At 38.8% G+C, this 21,173-nt stretch overlaps 1 protein-coding gene across 1 annotated transcript; it reads right to left on the bottom strand.

Moving 5' to 3' along the window:
* Positions 1–6,864: 6,864 nt before the first annotated feature.
* Positions 6,865–8,173, bottom strand: LOC113920642 (magnesium transporter MRS2 homolog, mitochondrial-like). The gene is given in 3 exon segments (XM_035726880.1): positions 6,865–7,589; positions 7,592–8,020; positions 8,023–8,173. Coding segments are annotated over 3 exon segments (1,305 nt in total).
* Positions 8,174–21,173: the final 13,000 nt, after the last annotated feature.

Genomic DNA, 21,173 nt, shown 5'->3' with positions numbered 1-21,173 from the left:
TGTGGCAATGCCACAGCTGGCCAATCTACTCAGTCTTCTCAGGGTTGTTCCTAAAGGCAAGAAGGCTTGTGAAGAATCTGGGGATGATTCTGTTATAAGCCTTTCAGATGTCCCTCACAGTGTGGCTTATTCTAAATCACTGACTTTCGGTATGGAGACTAACTCCTCTTAGACAGTGCAGAACCTTGGGCTTTTTCATGGTCATCATGGTCGCTGATGGCTTTATAACATTGCAGCTACAATTTCCCAGAGTAGACATCACTTTAATGGCGCTTTCTAGGTGGCAGGGGTCATTTACCTCAGAGACACTTCAAAAGCATTCATTGCTGTATTTTTGTTTTGAAGGACAGAAGGGTGAATTGCCAAAGGCTGTACAAATCACAGGTTAATGTTGGGCGGGGGGCAGCCAGGGACCTTGGGGGTACTGATGGCATGTTCAGAGGCATCTCATGATAGACCATACAGGATGTTGGACATATATTTAAATGCTAGACTTGTCAGAAACAGTATTTTTCTTCACTGTTCCCATGCTTACTAACAAAGTAATCTCAGTAAAACTTGGCAAGTCTGAAAATGTTCCTTAAACTGGCCTGTACTTCTTGCAATGATAGTTATGGGTCAGAAAAAATGTTCATGACTGTGAAAGGTTGTGCCCCTTACATCCCAAATCTTTTGAGTGTGTGTGTGTGTGTGTGTGTGTGTAAATAGGCACAGCTTCAGGTCATGTTTAAGTATTTCAAAGCACTATTTTTCAAAATGTGGCCCAAAGATCTTCTGCATTAAAATCCCCTGTGGTGTCTCCATGTAGGGATAGAGGGAACATACCTCAATACCATAAAAGCCATCTACAAAAAACCCACAGTGAATATTATCCTCAATGGGGAAAAACTGAGAGCTTTTTCCCTAAGGTCAGGAACACAGCAGGGATGTCCACTCTCACCACTGTTGTTCAACATAGTACTGGAAGTCCTAGCCTCAGCAATCAGACAACAAAAAGAAATAAAATGTATCCAAATTGACAAAGAAGTCAAACTTTCACTTTTCATAGATGACACGATACTCTACGTAGAAAACCCAAAACACTCCACCAAAAAATTGTTAGAACTGATAGAGGAATGAAGCAAAGTTGCAACATACAAAATCAATGCACAGAAGTCAGTTGCATTTCAATACACTAATAATGAGGCAGAAGAAAGACAAATCAAGGAATTAGTCCCATTTACAAGTGCCAAAAACCATACAATACCTAGGAATAAACATAAGCAAAGAGGTAAAGGATCTATACTCTGAAAAACCACGAATACTTATTAAAGAAATTGAGGAGAACACAAGGAAATGGAAAAACATTCCATGCACATGGATTGGAAGAACAAATATTGTTAAACTGTCCATGCTACCTAAAACAATCTACATGTTCAATGCAATCCCTATCAAGATACCATCAACATTTTTCACAGAGCTGGAACAAACAATCCTAAAATTTGTATGGAACCAGAAAAGACCCCAAATAGACAAATGTTAAAAAAGAAAACCAAAGCTGGAGGCATCACAATTCCAGACTTCAAGATCTACTACAAAGCTGTAATCATCAAGACAGTATGGTATTGGCACAAAAACAGACACATAGATCAATGGAACAGAATAGAGAACCCAGAAATGGACCTTCAACTCTATGATCAAGTAATCTTCAACAGAGCAGGTAAGAATATCCAATGGAAAAAAAGACAGTCTCTTCAACAAATAGTGTTGGGGAAAATTGTACAGCCACATGCAGAAGAATGAAACCGGATCACTTTCTTACACCATACACAAAAATAAATTCAAAATGGATGAAAGACCTAAATGTGGGACAGGAAGCCATCAAAATCCTAGAGGAGAACATAGGCAGCAACCTCTTTGACCTTGGCCACAGCAACTTCTTGCTAGACTGACTTCAAAGGCAAGGGAAACAAAGGCAAAAATGAACTATTGAGACTTCATCAAGATAAAAAGCTTTTGCACAACAAAGGAAACAGTCAACAAAACTAAAAGGCAACCTACAGAATGGGAGAAGATTTTGCAAATGTCTTATCAGATAAAGGGCTAGTATCCAAAATCTATAAAGAACTTCTCAAACTCAACACCCAAAAAACAAAAAATCCAGTCAAGAAATGGGCAGAAGATGTGAACAGACGTTTCTCCAAAGAAGACATAACAAATGAAAAACAGATACATGAAAAAATGCTCCACATCACTCAGCATCAGGGAAATACAAATCAAAACCTCAATGAGATACCACCACACACTAGTCAGAATGGCAAAAACTAACCACTCAGGAAACACCAAATGTTGGCCAGGATGCAGAGAAAGGGGAACCCTCCTACACTGTTGGTGGGAATGCAAGCTGGTGCAGCCACTCTGGAAAACAGTTCCTCAAACAGTTTCCCCAAAAAGTTGGAAAATAGAGCTACCCTGCGACCCAGCAATTGCACCACTAGTTATTTATCCAAAGGATAAAAACATATTTGAAATGAAAACAGAAATGTTGAAAAGATTTATTGATTTGTTTAAAAATAACAATAAGCACATTATTTGTTACCATAAATGTTTTTATCAAAACTAAATGTATTTTCCACGTTAAATAAATTTAGTGTAAAGAATATCACTTTCATTTTCACAAGTTTCTTTACTACCTGGCTTAATAGAAGAACTACCATACTTAATACAAGTATGCTAATACGCATTTCTACTTTTAATATGTTGTTTTGGTCAAGTATATGAAGAAAATATGGCCTTATGCAGATATGTAGTTAGAAAAGGAAGAAGTATTTTAAAAGCTTTACAGATAACTGAAGATATTCTTCTCTGATACAATACCAATATTCAACAAGTGATAAAGTTTCTCAAAGATTAGCTACAATGAGTTATCTGAAATCAATGGTCTTTTCATCCTCTGTTACATTAAAATCCATTGCGCTATTTATTGCCCTCCGAGGGTTTCTTTTACTAGGTGCATGATTTTGATCTCTCAGACTCCTTGAAGGGGTCTCATGCACCCCAGAGTTCCTTAGACTGCACTCTGAGAACCAACTTCTATGTTAACCCTCTGCATTCTGCATCTCTTGTTTTTAAAATATACCTAGGTGTGTTTTCACAGCCGTGAAACCAGCTAGAGGCTGGTGCGTCCACGAACCCCCAGTGTGGTACATCTCAGACTGGTTACCAGAGGTCAGCATCCCACTCTGGCTCTTTAAGGAGCAAGCCCTGGGAAAAGCAATGGGGAGAGTCGCTTTGTGGTAAAGGCACAGCCATCTAGATGAGCTGCAGGGCTGGGTGAGAGGTTGTCAGAAATCCCCAAGTCTGTACCTATTAAGCTGGTCACTCTTCGTCTGTGTACGAAAAGCCAGTCTGTAGTTGCGGAATGTTGTGTTAATTCTGCTGTTGGCTTATAGTCAAATAAAAATAAAAACGTGGTGTGGATGAAAAAGAATTATAATAAAATGTATGCAGGATTTTGTCCTTATTCAGGTACTGTGAGGCCCACTGATCAAGAGATGATTGCCTTTGAAAAAACGGTTGGTTACTTACAGTTCCCGAGGAAAGGAGCCGTGGCATGCCACAGAGGGCCACAGGAAGCACCCGAGTCAGTTAAAAGGCAGAATAAGCAAGGGGAAAGCAATGGGCAAAAGCCCTGACTGCAGTTTTTGTGGGACGGAATGGTAAGCAGCTGAACAGGTTTAGGATCAGATAGTTTGAATAATTTCTGTGGGTTTAGGGCTACAGGTGTGGTCTCTCTGGGTGTCTGCTACCTGGCCCTGGGGAGGTTTAAGGCAGGAAGATAATGTCCTGGACTGCAGGATCCTGATAAAAGGAGGCAGGTGGGGGTAAGGGCCTGGGATTGGTTGGTTTGCATATCAAAAGTGTGCTTGTCCTTCTCGGGGCAGTGGTTTGCAATCTGTAGGAATTAGCTACCCCTTGGGGGAGGAGCGGTCCCTCCTCAGGTCTATAAGGCCCCATGATGTCAAAGCATCAAGAAATACAAAAGGGGCACCCGGGTGGCTCACTTGGTTAAAGCGTCCGACTCTTGGTTTCAGCTTGGGTGGTGATCTTGGGGGTCCTGCGATGGAGCCCTGTATCAGGCTCCATGATCAGCGGGGAGCCTGCTTCAGGATTCTCTCTCTCCCTCTGACCCCCCCCCACTCGCGCTCTCTCTCTCTCTCTCTCTCTCTCTTTCTCTCTCAAATAAATAAATCAATCTTAAAAAAAAAGAAATACAAAAAATAAATACACCAGATATTAATGTAGCATTGTGTATCAACTATACTTCAGTAAAAAAATAAATATAAAAAATAAAAATAAAAATATGATCAATACACCTTTCAGGCTGGTTTACTTTCCCATAGTATACCAGATATATTCTGACCCCATCCCTTTTCTTAAGCCTATTTAACCCCTATATTTGTTTTACCCATTTGTATTTTCTCATCCATCATGATCGAGATCAAAGCTCCTCTCTACTTTGAAGCCTTTGCAGACAAATAATTTGGTATTTCATCAATGGTACATTCCTCTGCAACACCACTTGAATTATTGTCCTATGTTGTTATTGTACTTCCCAGGGGTATAAGCTAAATCTCTCCAGCTAAATTGTTAATCTCTTTTTACACTGTTTGCATCTTCCAGACTGAGCCTCTACCTTTGTTGCTCTGGCTTGTTTCATCCTGGCTTGCCAGTATCTCATTTTCTCTGCTCCTATCTTCTTGTCGGATCGCCTCTCCACGGTCCTTCCCTTTGAACTGGACAGATGCCTATGACTGGTCCTTTGTTGCTGCCTTCGCCTCTACTCCTCCGGTGATCTACACTTGTTTCTCAGAGCACATTTGCTTCTGGTCATTCTGGCTCTTGTCTATCTCCTGGGACATTTCCTCACCTCTTCTATGAGTTGTAGGAAGAGTGAAACAGACATAAAGCTTGGATTATTGTAGATCTTACACAGATCTGTGTGGACCTATGGCTTTACAGCCTTTTAAGTCACACTGCTTTCAGTAATTTGAAATTTTATACATGATTTGTGCCATCAAAAACAACACTTTAACAAGACTGTGTTCCCCTTCTCCTGTGTCTTTAAGATAATTCATGAAAAATATCTAACTACTTTGTTTTCACTGTCTTGTCTGACATGTAATCTTTGCCTAAAGGAGTTGGAAAGCCATCTCAACCTTCTTTGATTTAAAGGAGTCCTATTTGAAAGCTTATTCTGAAACAAAACCTCATGTCATATAACTAAAATTAATATTATGGTGGGGTCTTTAGAACTGTATTTTCCCTTCTTTAGCTTTGACTCAGTATCACAGCCTGATTTGTACTACAGTTAGATTAGATGTAGTCAATAAACAACAACAAAAATTTTTTTGTGGTTTTTCTTCCTTTCTTTTTTTAATTAAATTTTTATTTATTTATTTATTTTTTTAGGATTTACTCATTCATTTTTTAGAGAGAGAGCATGAGTGGGAGGGGCAGAGGGAAAGGGTCTTTCGTTTTTTTCCCCTTCTCCCTCTGCCTCTCCCGCTCGTGCGCTGTCTCTCTCTCTCTCTTTTTTTAAAGTGAACTGTGCACCCACTGTGGGGCTTGAACTCAAGACCCCCAAATCAAGAGTCACATGCTTTAATGACTGAGCCAGCCAGGCGCCCCTAAACAAAAGCATTTTTAAAGGTATTTGGGGACTAGCTAAAAAAGAGATTTTCATTTGTCTTTGTTTAAACTTCCAGATTCCTTTATGAATTCAAAGATCATGAACATTTTATTTTCTAATGGGGCAGAAAATATATGTTGGGTTTTAGAGTGGTAAAGTCATTCATTTCTTACCCTAGAGTTTCATTTTGCCATTTCTCTGATATTCTGCTAGAGTGCTAATGAATTTGGGACACAAAGGCCATATCATTTTAAATGGAGTATGGAAGATGTTAATCTTCTGACTAAAGGTTAAATAGTAATTTGGTAGTAGAGTAAGACTCTCGGGGCGCCTGGGTGGCTCCATCGGTTGGGCCTCCGACTCTTGATTTCAGCTTGGGTCATGATCTCGGGGTCCTGGGATCAAGCCCTGCGTAGGGCTCAGCCCGCTTGTCCCTCTACGTCTGGTCCTTCCCCCAGTTGCTCTCTCTCTCTCAAATAAATAAAATCTTAAAAAAAAAAAAAAAGACTCACAGGGTATTTAGAAGAATACAGCAATTAGTTGATTTCATGTGATATTTGTTTTTGGCATCTAAGATTTGACTCTTAAACACAGGGATGTTTTGTGGAAGAAAATTGCCCTCTGTTTTCTCCTAATAACCCATTATGGATATATCATCTACAAACTGACCTTAATCTTCTTTGGAACCACTTAACTTTGAGGACTTTACCAACCTGAATTTTGAAAGTGTCTCAAATTTATTGTCCTTTGTATAACTTTAATTTTAATTAAGTTATGCTCATTGTCTTTTTTTTTTTAAAGCACAAACTTTCAGAGTTCGTTTATGGATTTTGCTACCTTACCTGACACAAAGTTCCCAAGAACATGATCCCCTTACTAAGAACTGCTACCTGATCTCGTTCACTGTGGGCTTATCAAGTTTTCAGGCTTTGCTTGGCCTGAGACATGTATAAATCAGAAAATCTATACAACAATCTATTCTCACATGTCTATAAAAACAGCATTTTAAGGTTTTTGCTTCCTTCCTCAATTTTGAAAATGCAGTTAAGTTCCAGCATTGTGGAGTGCCATAACATCTGTATCATCAGACATAATTTTAGTGATTTTTTTCAAGTGTCTGACTCTCTAAAGAGTAGCAGAAGTTTCCTATGACTACCATGAAAAGTAACCCAGTCTCTCCGTGTTGATGTCTCCTAACGGTCTGTCAGGACGCTCCTGCCTGGTCCGAGACCGTCAGGCCGGAAGCCGTGCTTCATTTCCAGCCTTCTGTCCGCTTGAAGGGACTTCTTGGGTAAAGAGGCCATCACGGGAGGCAAAGGAGCTTCTAGTTGTCGTCCCAGGAATGACAGCAAACGCCTCCAGAGGAGGCCACTTCCCATAAACATAATTCCTGTAATCAGCCAAAACACTCTGTGGTCCTCTTCAAGGGAAGATTCCAAATTCATTCCAAAAGCAACTCCCATTAGTCCAAAGAGAGAAAGAGAGAAGGTTCCCATGGTCAACTGTAGGTTCAACCTCATCATCACATTACGGTGGCTGTCCAGATTGATGAATATGATACTTTGTGAATCATCAATCAGTACCCTGAGTTCCCGGGTTGTGTTGGAAAGATCCTCAGCTAATCGGTAGTAGTTTTCCAAGAGCAGCTCCATCTCTTCTGCATGGTCGATTCCAGCACTGCTCTTTTCAAAGACTTGCAGGTCACTCCACTTTGTCAGACCCAGCTCTTCCAGTAACTCTTCTTCATCCAAGATCTCCAAAATGGATTCTTTGAAAATTTTAATATCTGTTTCTAACTCTGACAGACTTTTGCCATTTTGCAGTAAGATGTGCAGTTTGCTTCTGTCTACAGAAGAATGTTTGGGATCCACCAAAGCTTCCAATGTCTCAAGGATCAGTGGCTGCAAAATGCTAAGTTTCCTCTAAAGAGGCTGATCCAATACTGTAGGAGTGCTTCTATAGCCCTAAACTCAAAAGATAAAGGGTAGGTGACAAGCTGTCCTTCTCCAGCCAACTGTGAAGGGAGTTCCCGGAACAGCCATCGCTCTAAATTTAAATTACGATAATCTAGTATCAGAAGACACTCTGGAGTTATCACAGCTTTCAAATACTCCATTCTCATGATAATCCTATTGTTTCTGGTTGTGATGCTCATCACATGCTGAAACCTCAAATCTCTGGCTTGAAGACCTAATTCTTGATATAAGTCAGTTTTCTTTTCAAAAGAAGTAACATTTCCCTCTTTGTCAAATTTTGTCACAGTAAACACTGGCGCTACACTGGCTAAAGTGGCTTGAGAGACATCAGAAGTTCTAAACCGGTGCGTTTCACCTGCCACGCGGGGCCGGCGGGGCTCGACAGCGGCGCGGCCCGGCTCTGCCGGAGGAGTTGGGCCGCACGGCTGCAGGCGGCAACGGAACGCGCCCCAGGGGTCAGGCCCTGGACCAGAGTACACAACGTGCGCCGGGGCAGGAGCCGGCTCAAGCTCCGCAGGTATTCCATGGCGTCGGAGCGAGCGGGAGGGGGCAGCAACACCCCAGACCTTCATGCCCCTCGGTGGCTGGCCAGCCGGCCTATGCTCATTGTCTTAAATGTACCTCTTACAAACTACAAAGATGTCTTTCCCACTTCTCATACACTAATATTTAGTTAGGTGGTATATTATCACTTGACCAATTCCTGTCATAGTTTTACATGCTGTTTGTTTTAAAAATGATTATGATGCCTACTGTTTATTAAGCTTTTATAATCAAATGAAATAACGCATGACCATGTTTTGAAAAATATGTGTGAGCTACAGTTTATAAACTCTGATCATATTCCTTCTTAACATCTATCTTAAGTTATAGCCTTAATCATTTGGCTGGTTTCCAGATAATAGGACCCAATATAGTTTATCACTCTGATGATGTCTTTCTGGATTTTTTCAAGAGTCATTCTAGTCTTCTTGAGGTACCATGTAACTAGAACCATAAAAATATTTCCACAGCTTTTAGAGTATGGTTTTATAGAAAAGTAAATTTCTACATTATTTCTAAATGTCTTTTCTATTTAAAAATATTAAATATTTTAAACATCTTGAGGACCTTAAAGTGTGGAGGGTGATCCACCACTACATTTGCTTATCATGGAGTTCAGTATCACTTAACATTTATGGCACTTCCACTTTGGTCTCCTACCATGTTTAAATTTATTTATTATTCAGCTTATTGAATAAAGCAATTTAAGCTAGTATAGTGATAAATAGAAATGGTAAAATGTCTCCCCCCGGCCAAAAAAAAAAAAAAAAAGCTCCTTTCAATTCTTCTATGTGCCCTCCTTTATTATACTGATGCTATGATACTTAAAACTTCTTGCCTTACTCTTTTGGGGGGGGCATAATCTTTATAGATTTCCCTATTTCTAGTCCAATTATTTCAGCTACTGAAGTTGTTAATATTCTACATTAAAATTTGCTAGTTCATTCTTGCATTCATACATTTTCCCTGAATTTCCCTTCCAGATGAAGTGGGAATGTGGTGACCCGAGGTTGGATTAATGTATGAGGGTAACAGAATCTGATGTCCAGAAAGATCTGAAACAGACCTGACAGCAAAGCTGGAACAAACTTGGCAGAGAGTTGAACTGGTGTGAATGTTTACTGAATTTGTTTGTTGCTAACCGAAGTGGCAATGAGAAGGGGCACAGCAGAATAGAGGATGGTGGGGAAGAGGCATAGGCTGGGAATCAGAGGCACTGAGTGGAACAAGCCGGTGCATAAGAGAAAGCAGGATGGAGGTGCCTAGAAAGACTATACATAGGGCTTGAGGATAGCCCTGGGAGCTTCTAATAGGGTACCTGAGGCCCTATTAGATGGATGGAATCAAAGTGGTTCAGGACATGGAGAATGGTCAGGTGCACTCATTCAACCCCCAGTTGTTTACACGTCCACTGAGCCAGGTGCAGGTGATACAAAGAATATAAGTCTTGTTTCTGGTACATTAGAGAGGTATTATTTGACATAACATAAACCTTTTTTTGGTGCAAACAAAACAAAGCTTTTTAAGGACATCTTGTCTCTACGCTTAACCTGGGACCCATAACATATCTTATTAAAAATGTGAATATAGGAGCGCCTGGGTGGCTCAATTGATTAAGTGTCTGTCTTCGACTGAGGTCATGATCCGAGGGTCCTGGGATCAAGTCCCGCATTGGGCTCCCTGCTCAGCAGGGAGTCTGCTTCTCCCTCTGCCGCTCCCCCTACTTGTGCACTCTCTCTCTCTCTCTCTGGCAAATAAATAAAATCTTTTTTTTTTTTAAATGTGAATATACTTGTAGAAAATATTGTGAATTCCTGCAACAAATGTGGTTTCTTGTTCCTTATATAAATCTTTGACATGTTTCTCAATGGACAATTGCCCTTGACTAGAAAGAATAGATAAACTTTGACTAAAGTAAGAACATGACAAGACATTTGGGGAAAAGCAACATAAGCTGCGTGTATGTTGTGTTAGAAGGCATGTATTAATTATGCCCCAAAAAGGGATCTTAGAATTTTGAAGTTGGTTTCCTAAAGCTATTAGTTTACATTTAGTATCCTGGAAGTTAGTGGAAATCAAAAATAGAAATATAATCCTACCTGTTATAAAACCATGTTATGTCTTTACTTGGAATGTTTCACTTCAAATAAGACTACAGTGATCATGGAGAGGACCAAAAAAGGGAACCCAAACTGGACAGGATGATAAAGACAGATTTAAAAAAAAAAATAATTCTTGTTTATTTTAGAGAAATAAAGACTTAAAAAGTTTGATCGTAGGAAGGTATAGCTGAGTACAAATAATGAATAAATTCTGAATACTAAACTTGGGCTGCATCATTTAAAGTAAAAAGAGGTAAATTTTGGGATAAATGACTACTCCGTAGCATTTATTAATGTGGCTATCTATTGCATTACAGCAGTGTTTTCTCTATTTATTTTTTAGATTTTTATTTCTTTATTAGAGAGAGAGAGTATAAGCAGGGGGAAGGGCAGAGGAAGAGGGAGAAGCAGGCTCCCCACTGAGCAGGGATCCTGCCTTGGGACTCTATCCCAGGACCCCAGGGTCATGACCTGAGGTGAAGGCAGACACTTAACCAACTGAGCCACCCAGGCGCCCTACAGCAATGTTTTAAATCTCAATTGCATGTTGATATTTTACCTGACGTTAGTGCCCTGCCCAGATAACTCTTCTGACTGTACCTCTACAGAGATTCATGGAGTTCAATCATCATAGGCCCAATAAACATCATTGAATGACCAGAACAAAATGAAATTAAGTATAAATAATTTCTTTACATTAAAACTAAAAAGGAGACAATTCATTACATTCTCATGATGAAGATTAAGTGAACATTATTTTTTAAAATAGCACAAACCAGTTTATGGACATTCATTGGCAAAATTAGTCAACAAATACTTTTTATTAAATTCGGTGTATTATTCATATGACTTTTAAAGATAAATAGAAAGGGCAATGTTTTTTGTTTATTAAATATCATTATTTTTTGAAGTAATCTCTATGCCCATGAGGCTCAGATTCACAACCCCAAGATCAACAGTCTTATGCTTCACCAACTGAGCCAGACAGACACCCTGGAAGGGCAATGTTTTTAATTTTGGCCTATTTAGTCCCTGAGATTTGTTTCAAAGTTTGCATCTAGATTTTACGGTTAAGGCCAGCCCAGTTGATTCCAGGAGTGAGGCAATGTCGCCACCTAATGTGCAGAACATGGGAATGATAATGATAAAGGGAAAAATGAATAACTTTCCAGTTTTAAAAAATTATGAAGTAAATATTAAGCTAATTTTTGGTGTAATTACATTACGCCACTTTTCAATTGTATTGCAAGTAAACTGAATTACTGAGAATCAACCAATTCTGCTAAGGAGTCTTATCAAGCTAGGCCTTCGTAGCTGTGGACTTTTAAGGTTAACTTCCTCTCAGTATTTTTTTTTTTTAATTTGAGGATAGTTGACATACAATGTTACATTAGTTTCAGGTATCCAACTTAGTGACTTGACAGGTTTATACATTATGCAATGTTCTTCACAAGTGTAGCTACCATCTGGCCTGTTATATCACTATTGTAATATCATTGACTGTATTCCTTATGCAGTCCCTTTTATTCTCATGACTTCTACTATCATTGTATCACTCCCAATTTCTCTCTTTGTGTCCATTAATATCTGCTTTATGTATTTAGGTGCATATTTATAATTGCTATATTCTCTTGTTGGATTGACCCCCTTCTCAGTAGGTAATGACTTTGTGTCTTGTTACAGTCTGTTTTAAAGTCTGTTTTGTCTGGTACAGGTATTGCTATCCCAGGTTTTTTGTTTTTTGTTTTTTTTTGCTACCATTTGCCTGTCAAATAGTTTTCCATCCCTTCACTTTCAGACTGTTCCAGTCTGGGCTTTTAAGGTGGAGTGGGGGAGAGTGTCCCTGCAGCTCCTCTGCCCCTTTAAAACTGAAGCTTTTTTTTTTTCTATATCCCAGCACTACCTGGGATGGTTTGGGCTTGTGGACCCTAGGCTTGCGGGGGTTACAAGTTTCCTGTGATGACCGGACCTGGCAGTTAAAGCACCGGGACCTGCCTGTGATGGCATCCAGACCTGCCCATTATGGTGTCCAGACCCTGCACTGGGGTGGATTTTTAAGGTGAGGTGGGAACAGAAACTGTGTCATTCTCCAATCCCTCTGACCTGGAGAGCTTTTGGATAGGTCCTCCGCTACTTGGTGAAGTTCTAGTGTTGTCTCTTTTATATACTAGTTGCTTTTTTAAACCACTGCTTTTTTTTCTGTGCCCAAGGACAGAGGGATCTGTTCCCATCTCTCAGTATTAACAGTACTATACTGTTCACAGCATAGGGGGCAGGGGTTCCCCTTGTTACTGTGGCTCCTCTCTTGCTGTTCTCTTGCTGTTCTATCTTTGGTTGCTCAGTAGCTGTTAAGTCAGCCCTCGGTTCTTCCTCAGGAGGAGTGATTCTGTTAGTAGGTGTACTTTGGTGTGTTCCATGGAGGAGGTGAGTTCTTCCTATGTTGCCATCTTGGACTGGAACTCCTCAATATCTTTCTTTAAAACACATACACACATTGCCACATGTGCACACACACAATTTCCTGAATTTGTGCATCTTTTTCTCTTTTCCAACCCTTTTTACATGACCTTTTAATGTTATCATTGTTTCCATTTATCCTTTACTTTTCCATAAGCTGATTTCCAATGTGATCTTTTTTCTAAATTGTCCATACCCAGTTTCTTTTTATTTTGCTAAGGATCCAATCTATCCAATTTGTGAGAATTTAGTTCGAGATACATCTTTTCAATTACAGTCAGAACCATTACCAACACCAAATTTGTTGGACTAACTACCCTCCATTAGGCAACTAAAATACTTTAAATGCATACATACCAAAATACTATTGTTCTATTTAGCCAGAACTTGGTATTTCTCTTTTTCCTATGTATTCTCTACTGTTAATCAATCATTTTCATAAATGACCCCGCCCATCTGAATATAACTCATTTGAGGGCATTTTTGATATCATTTTCATGCCCCCCCCATCATCAACCCTTGCCCCACCACTTGTATTTTGCAAACAGTAGGCACCTAATGTCTACTATATAAAATGTGAGAAATACAATATCCCTGAAAGATGCTTTTATCCATTGTGAAGGAGTGGGGAAAATAAAGTAACACAAAGATAAAAAAGAAAAAAGCAGTAAGAATTTTATTGGTTGTTTGAGCACTTCTTTGTTCTTTTCAGCCAACTACAGGAGAACAGTGGTAAGGACTGGAAGGTGAGAGGAAGGAATTAGAGAGGTAAAGGACAAGTAATCAATCAAACATAGGGCTACTCAAGTGTGTCTTAGCTCAGGCTGCTATAACAAAATACCACAGACTGAGTAGTTTATAAACAACAGAAATATATTTCTCATAGTTCTGAAGGCTGGAAGTCTGGGATCAAGGTGTCAGTATGGTCACGTTCTGGTGAGGATCCTCTTCTGGGTTACAGACTGCCATGTTCTGTGGTATCCTCAGATGATGAAAAGGGAGTGAGCTAGCTCTCTGGCCTCTTCTTTTAAGGGCACTAATCTTATTCCTGAGGACTCCATTCTCATGACCTAGTTACCTCTGAAATGCCCCACCTCCAAGTATCATTCTATTAAGGGTTAGATTTCAAAGTATGAATTAGGGGAGGGGGGCACAAACATTCAGTCCATAATGCAATGTTTATAGTATTCTAAGTAATGTGCTAATTTCTTGGGAGGGGCACAGGATTTTAAAAACACACAGATCCTTATATTGTGCTCTTGGGGAGTTACAACTGTCACATGCAAGAGGTTAAAAGAATATTATGTGCTAAATAGTGCAATGTTGACCAGGTGTTCAATAAAAGTTTCAGGGAACTGGAAAGCATGTGGATTGGTACCAACAGAGGAATGCTTCTGCAGAAGATGGGTGTTGAACCAGATCTTAAATTTCCAGATATGAAACAAAAAGAGGCAAAAGATGAAGATGGGTGAAAGAAGAAAGCATGCGTTTTTGGAAAGTGAAATATCATAAAGCACAAATAATACTAAAAAAAAAAAAAACTTCTATTTCTCCTTCAACTGATTTTCATGATATTATCTAGCGCTGCTCTAATATACCAGTCACTAGCCACATGTGACTTTTTAAGTTTAAATAATTTAAATGAAATGAAATTTAAAATTCAGTTCTTTAATTGCACTAGCCACATTCCAAGGGATCAACAGCCACAAGTGGCTAGTGTTTACTGTATTGAAGAGTGCAAATATAAGACACACCCATCATTGCAAAAAGTTCTTTTGTAAGAGCTACAGTAAGTGCTATTGGGCACTTATTATATGAGAAGCTCTCATGATCCCATTTAATCTTCATAGCAAACTTGTGAAGTATATACTTACGGATAAAAAAACCAAGGTTCCTAAAATTTAAGGATCTTCCCAAAGTCACAGAGTAAGTGGCAGGGCTGTAACTTGAAGTTTCATCTGACTTCAAAAACTGATACATTAAGCCATGGAAAATAAGTTTCCTCGGTAAGGAAAAGTGAGTTCTTTACCAGAGACAATGACATCCACCAATGTGGCAGGAAAAATCCAGTAAGTTCTTGAGTAAAGGAACAAAACCATAAAAATGGTGTGTTTCAGGATAATTAAATTGGTTTATGTGCAGGGCTAGGCTAGTCATATGATGTTTTTAGAAGAAAAAAAGACCCTTTCTGGGAGAGATGCAGCCTTATGGGCTTGTGACTTGACTAACAAAGCAGGAAGTAGACCCCTGGCCCCTTTGCCTCCCCTACATTTGGTGTCCTTTCTCAACAGGAAGAATTGGAAGTCATGGACGGAACAATGACCTGGGATATAATGGAAGCAATGGCAGGGAGAAGGGGGAAGGGAACAGCAAAAATATTTTGAAAAAATAAGTGAAAAAATTAGGTTTAAAAAATTGGAATAATAGCAGATTTAGAGCCCACTTCAAGGTTTCCAGTACGTTGGTCCAAAACACTGTGGTACCTATGTTCGAACAGAGGGAGGAAAAGATAGTCAACTTCCAGTTTCTAGCGTAGCACTTAAGGAGCTTAGAAGCTGTTACTTCCCAGAGTGGATAAAAATACAAGACCCCTCTATATGTTGCTTGTAAGAGACTCATTTCAGACCTAAAAACACCTGCAAATTGAAAGTGAGGGGATAGAGAAACATTTATCATGTAAAATGGATGTCAAAGGAAAGCCAAGGTAGCAATACTGATATCAGACAAAATAGACTTTCTTTACTTATTTATTGTTTCAAGTTTTTTTTAAGATTTTATTTATTCATTTGAGAGAGAGAGAGAGAGAGAGAGAGAGAGAGCATGAGCTGGGGGAGGGGCAGAGGGAGAAACAGACTCCCCTGCTGAGCAGGGAGCCCAGTGCAGGGCTTGATCCCAGGACCCTGGGATCAGGACTGAGCCAAAGGCAGCTGCTTAACTGACTGAGCCCCCCAGGTGCCCTTGTTTCAAGTTTTTACTTAAATTCTATTTAGTTAACATATAGTTTAATATTGGTTTCAGGAGTAGAATTTATTGATTCATCACTTACATATAACACCCAGTGCTCATTACAAGTACCCTCCTTAATTCCCATCACCCCTTTAGCTCATCCCCCACCCACCTCCTTTCCAGCAGCCCTCAGTTTATTTTCTATAGTTAAGAGTCTTGGAACAAAGTATACTTTAAAATGAAGACTGTGGGGTGCCTGGGTGGCTCAGTCGTTAAGCATCTGCCTTCGGTTCAGGTCATGATCCCAGGGTCCTGGGATCAAGCCCCGCATTGGGCTCCCTGCTCAGCGGGAAGCCTGCTTCTCCTTCTCCCACTCCCCCTGCTTGTGTTCCCTCTCTCACTGTGTCTCTCTCTGTCAAATAAATAAATAAAATCTTTAAAAAAATAAAATGAAGACTGTAACAAGAGACAAAGAAGGACACCATATAATAATAAAGGGGACAATCCAACAAGAAGATATAACAACTGCAAATATTTATGGATGCAACATGGGAGCACCCAATACATAAAACTGTTAATAACAAACATAAAGGAACTGATTAATAGCAATGCAATAATAGTAGGGGACTTTAATATTTTTATTTAAATTCAATTAGCTATCATTAGTTTCAGATGTAATAGTAGGGGATTTTAACACCCCACTTACATTGATGGGCAGATCATCCAAACAGAAAATCAACATGGGGACAGTGGCTTGGAATGACACACTGGGCCAGATGGATTTAACAGATATATTCAGAACTTTCCATCCTAAAACAGCAGAATACATATTCTTTTCAAGTGCACATGGAACATTCTCCAGAATAGATCACCTATTAGGCCACAAAACAAGACTCAACAAATTCAAAAAGATTGAAGTCATATCATACATCATTTCCAACCACAACAATGTAAAACTAGAAATCAACCACAAGAAAAAAACTGGAAAGAACACCAATACATGGAGGTTAAATAAAATGCTACTAAGCAATGAATGGGTCAATCAAGAAATCAAAAATTAGATGGAAATACATGAAAATGAAAATACAATGATCCAAAATCTTTGGGATGCAGCAAAAGCAGATTTAAGAGGGAATCTTATAGCCATACAAGCCTACCTCAAGAAGCAAAAAGCTCTCAAACAATCTAACCTTACACCTCAAGGATCTAGAAAAAGAACAATACACAAAACCCCAAACCAGCAGAAGGAAGGAAATACTAAGGATTAGAGCAGAAATAAATGAAGTAGAAACTAAAAAAACAATGGAACAGATTAGTGAAACCAGGAGCTGGTTCTTTAAAAAGATCAACAAAATTGATAAACCTCTAACCAGACTCAGAGACAGAGAGAAAGAGAGAGAGAGAGGACTCAAATAAAATCAGAAATGAAAGAGGAGAAAGAACAACTGATATTACAGAAATACAAAGGATTGTAAGAGAATATCATGAAAAATTATATGCCAACAAATTGGACAACCCAGAAGAAATGGATATATTCCTAGATATGTATAATATCCCAAAACTGAATCAGGAAGAAATAGAAAATTTGAACAGACATTATCAACAATGAAATTGACTCAGTAATCAAAAATCTCCCAACAAACAGAAGTCCAGGACCAGACTCCTTCACAGGTGAATTCTTTTTTTTTTTAAGTTTTTCCTTTATTTTTTTTAAAGATTTTATTTATTTATTTGAGAGAGAGAATGAGAGATAGAGAGCACAAGAGGGAAGAGGGTCAGAGGGAGAAGCAGACTCCCTGCTGAGCAGGGAGCCCGATGTGGGACTCGATCCCGGGGACTCCAGGATCATGACCTGAGCCGAAGACAGTCGCTTTAACCAACTGAGCCACCCAGGCGCCCCTCACAGGTGAATTCTATCAAACATTTAAAAAAGAAAGAAGAAAACTATTGTTTTTGAACTATTCCAAAAAACAGAAGAAGGAAAGCTTCCAAATTCGTTCTATGAGGCCAGAATTACCCTGATACCAAAACCAGATAAAGACACCACAGGCCAATATCTCTGATGAACATAGGTGTAAACATCCTCAACAAACTACCAGCAAACTGAATCCAACAATACATTTAAAAAAATCATTTACCACAATCAAGTGGAATTTATTCACAGGATGAAAGTTTGGTTCAATATTCTCAAATCAATCAATGTGATACATCTCATCAATAAAAGAAAGGATGGTGTGCCTGGGTGCCTTGGTCATTAAGCATCTGCTTTCGGCTCAGGTCATGATCCTGGGGTCCTGGGATCAAGCCCCGCTTTGGGCTCCCTGCTCAGTGGGAAGCCTTCTTCTCCCTCTCCCCTCCCCCTGCTTGTGTTCCCTCTCTTGCTGTCTCTCTCTCTCTGTCAAATAAAGTAAACAAAATCTTTAAAAAAAAAAGAAAGGATAAAAATGATATCATCATTTTAATAGATGCAGAAAAAACACTTGACAAAGTAAATCAATTCATGATTTATAAAAACCCTCAACAGGGGGTGCCTGGCTGGTTCAGTTGCTAGAGCATGTGACTCTTGGTGAATTCAAGCCCCACATTGGGAAGTAGAGCTTACCTAAAAAAAACAAAACAAAACAAACAAACAAAACCCTCAACAAATTAGATTTAGAGGAGGCATACCTCAACATAATAAAGGCTATCTATGAAAAACCCACAGTAAACATCATACTCAATGGGGAAAAACTGAGAGCTTTCTCCTAAGGTCAGGAACAAGATAAGGATGTTCACTTTCACCATTTTTATTCATTTTTCTTCAACACAGTACTGGAAGTCCTAGCCACAGCAGTCAGACCAAAAAAAAAAAAAAAAAAAAAAGGCATTCAAGTTGTTAAGGAAGAAGTAAAACTTTCAGTTTGGAGATGACATGATACTACATATAGCAAACCCTAAAGACTCCACCAAAAAACTACTAGAACTGATAAGTGAATTCAGTAAAGCTGCAGGACACAAAATCTTTGTTCAGAAATCTGTTGTAGGGCGCCTGGTTGGCTCAGTTGGTTAAGTGACTACCTTCAGCTCAGGTCATGATCCTGGAGTCCCAGGATCAAGTCCCGCATCGGGCTCCCTGCTCAGCGAGGAGCCTGCTTCTCCCTCTAACCCTCCCCCCTCTCATGTACTCTCATTCTCTCTCTCAAATAAATAAATAAATCTTTAAAAAGAAAAAGAAATCTGTTGTATTTCCACACACTAATAATGAAGCAGCAGAAAGTGAAATTAAGAAAACAATCTCACTTGCAATTCCACCAAAAATAATAAAATACCTAGGAAAAAACTTAACCAAAGAAGTGAAAGACTTGTATTCTGAAAGCTATAAAACAATGATGAAAGAAATTGAAGATGACACAAAGAAATGGAAAGAAATTCCATGCTTATGGATTGGAAGAACAAATATTGTTAAGATGTCTATACTACCCAAAGCAATCTACACTTTAATGCAATCCCTATCAAGACAACAACAGTGTTTCTCATAGAACTCAAACAAACAATCCTAAAATTTGTATGGAACCACAAAAGACCCTGAATAGCCAAAGCAATCTTGAAAAAGAAAAAACTAGAGGTATCACAATTCCAGACTTCAAGTTACATTATATAGCTGTAGTAATCAAAACAGTACAGTATTGGCACAAAGATAGACACATAGATCAACAGAACAGAATAGAAAACCCAGAAATAAACCCACAATTATTTGGTCAATTAATCTTCAGCAAAGGAGGAAAGAATATGCGGTAGGAAAAAGATAATCTCTTCAACAAATGATATTGGGAAAACTGGGCAGCTATATGCAAAAGAATAAACCTGGACCACTTTCTTACACCATACACAAAAATAAAGTCAAAATAGATTAAAGACCTAAATGTGAGACCTGACACCATAAAAATCCTAGAAGAAAACATAGGCAGTAATTTCTCTGACATCGACTTTAACAACAGTTTTCTACATATGTCTCCTGAGGCAAGGAAAACAAAAGCAAAAATAAGCTATTGGGACTACATCGAAATGAAAAGCTTCTGCACAGCAAAGAAAACAATCAACAAAACTAAAAGGCAGCCTACTGAATGGGAGAATATATTTACAAATGACATATCCAATAAAGGGTTAGTATCCAAAATATGTAGAAAAGTGATAGAACTCAACACACAAAAAAACAAATAATCCAATTTAAAAATGGGCAGAAGACATGAACAGACATTTCTCCAAAGAAGACATACAGATGGCCAATATAGACAAGAAACGATGCTCAACATCACTCATAATCAGGAAAATGCAAATCAAAACCACAATGAAATATCCCCTGACACCTGACAGAATGGCTAAAATGAAAAACACAAGAAACAACAAGTGTGGGCAAGAATGTGGAAAAAAAGGAACCCTACTGTATTGTTTGTGGGAATGCAAACTGGTGCAGCCATTATGGAAAACAGCATGAAGATTCTTCAAAAAGTTAAAAATAGAACCACCCTATGATCCAGTAATCACACTGATATTTACCCAAAAAGTATAAAAACACTAATTTGAAGGAATACATGCACCCCTGTTTATTGCAGTATTATTTACAATAGCCAAATTATGGAAGCAGCCCAAATGTCCATCAGTAGATGAATGGATAAATAAGATGTGGTATATATATATATATATACAATGGAGTATTATTCAGCCATAAAATAGAATTAAATCTTGCTATTTGCAACAACGTAGGTGGATCTAGACAGTATAACGCTAAGTGAAATCAGTCAGTCAGAGAAAGACAAATACCTATGACTTCATTTATATGTGGAATTTAAGAAATTTAAGAAACATAGCAAAGGATAAAGAGAGAGAGAGAGAGAAACCGAGAAACCGACTCTTAACTATAGAGAACAAACTGATGGTTACCAGAAGGGAAATAGGTGAAGTAGGTGAAGGGGATTAAGATTACACTAATCTTGGAGGAGGGGGGATGGGCTAGCCTGGTGATGGGTATTAAAGACGGCACATACTGAATGGAGCACTGGGTATTATACGCAAACAATGAATCATGGAACACTACATCAAAAACTAATGATGTAATGTATGGTGATTAACATAACATAATAAAATAAAAAAAAGAATACACTAATCTTGATGAGCACTGAGTAATGAATGGAACTGTTGAATCACTATGTTATACAACTGAAACTAGGATAACACTGTATGATAACTAGGATAACACTGTATGATAAGTATACTGGAATTAAAATAAAAAACTTAAAAAAACCAAAACAGAAATTGTCACTCCTATCCACATGACAAGGGAAAAAAATGCTGAATTGAAAATCAGCAATTCTTCTTAGATCCATTAGAGAACTGAGGTCACAGGGTAAACACCTGGCCCCAAAATCGGAGACAGGCAGATATAAAGAATCACAACTTACTGGAGCAGAAATTGGGAAAACCGGTGCTGGGATAGGAAAA

Source organism: Zalophus californianus, chromosome 3 (assembly GCF_009762305.2).
Source record: "Zalophus californianus isolate mZalCal1 chromosome 3, mZalCal1.pri.v2, whole genome shotgun sequence".
Taxonomy (NCBI): domain Eukaryota; kingdom Metazoa; phylum Chordata; class Mammalia; order Carnivora; family Otariidae; genus Zalophus; species Zalophus californianus.
This window is presented reverse-complemented; position numbering and strand designations above follow the sequence as displayed.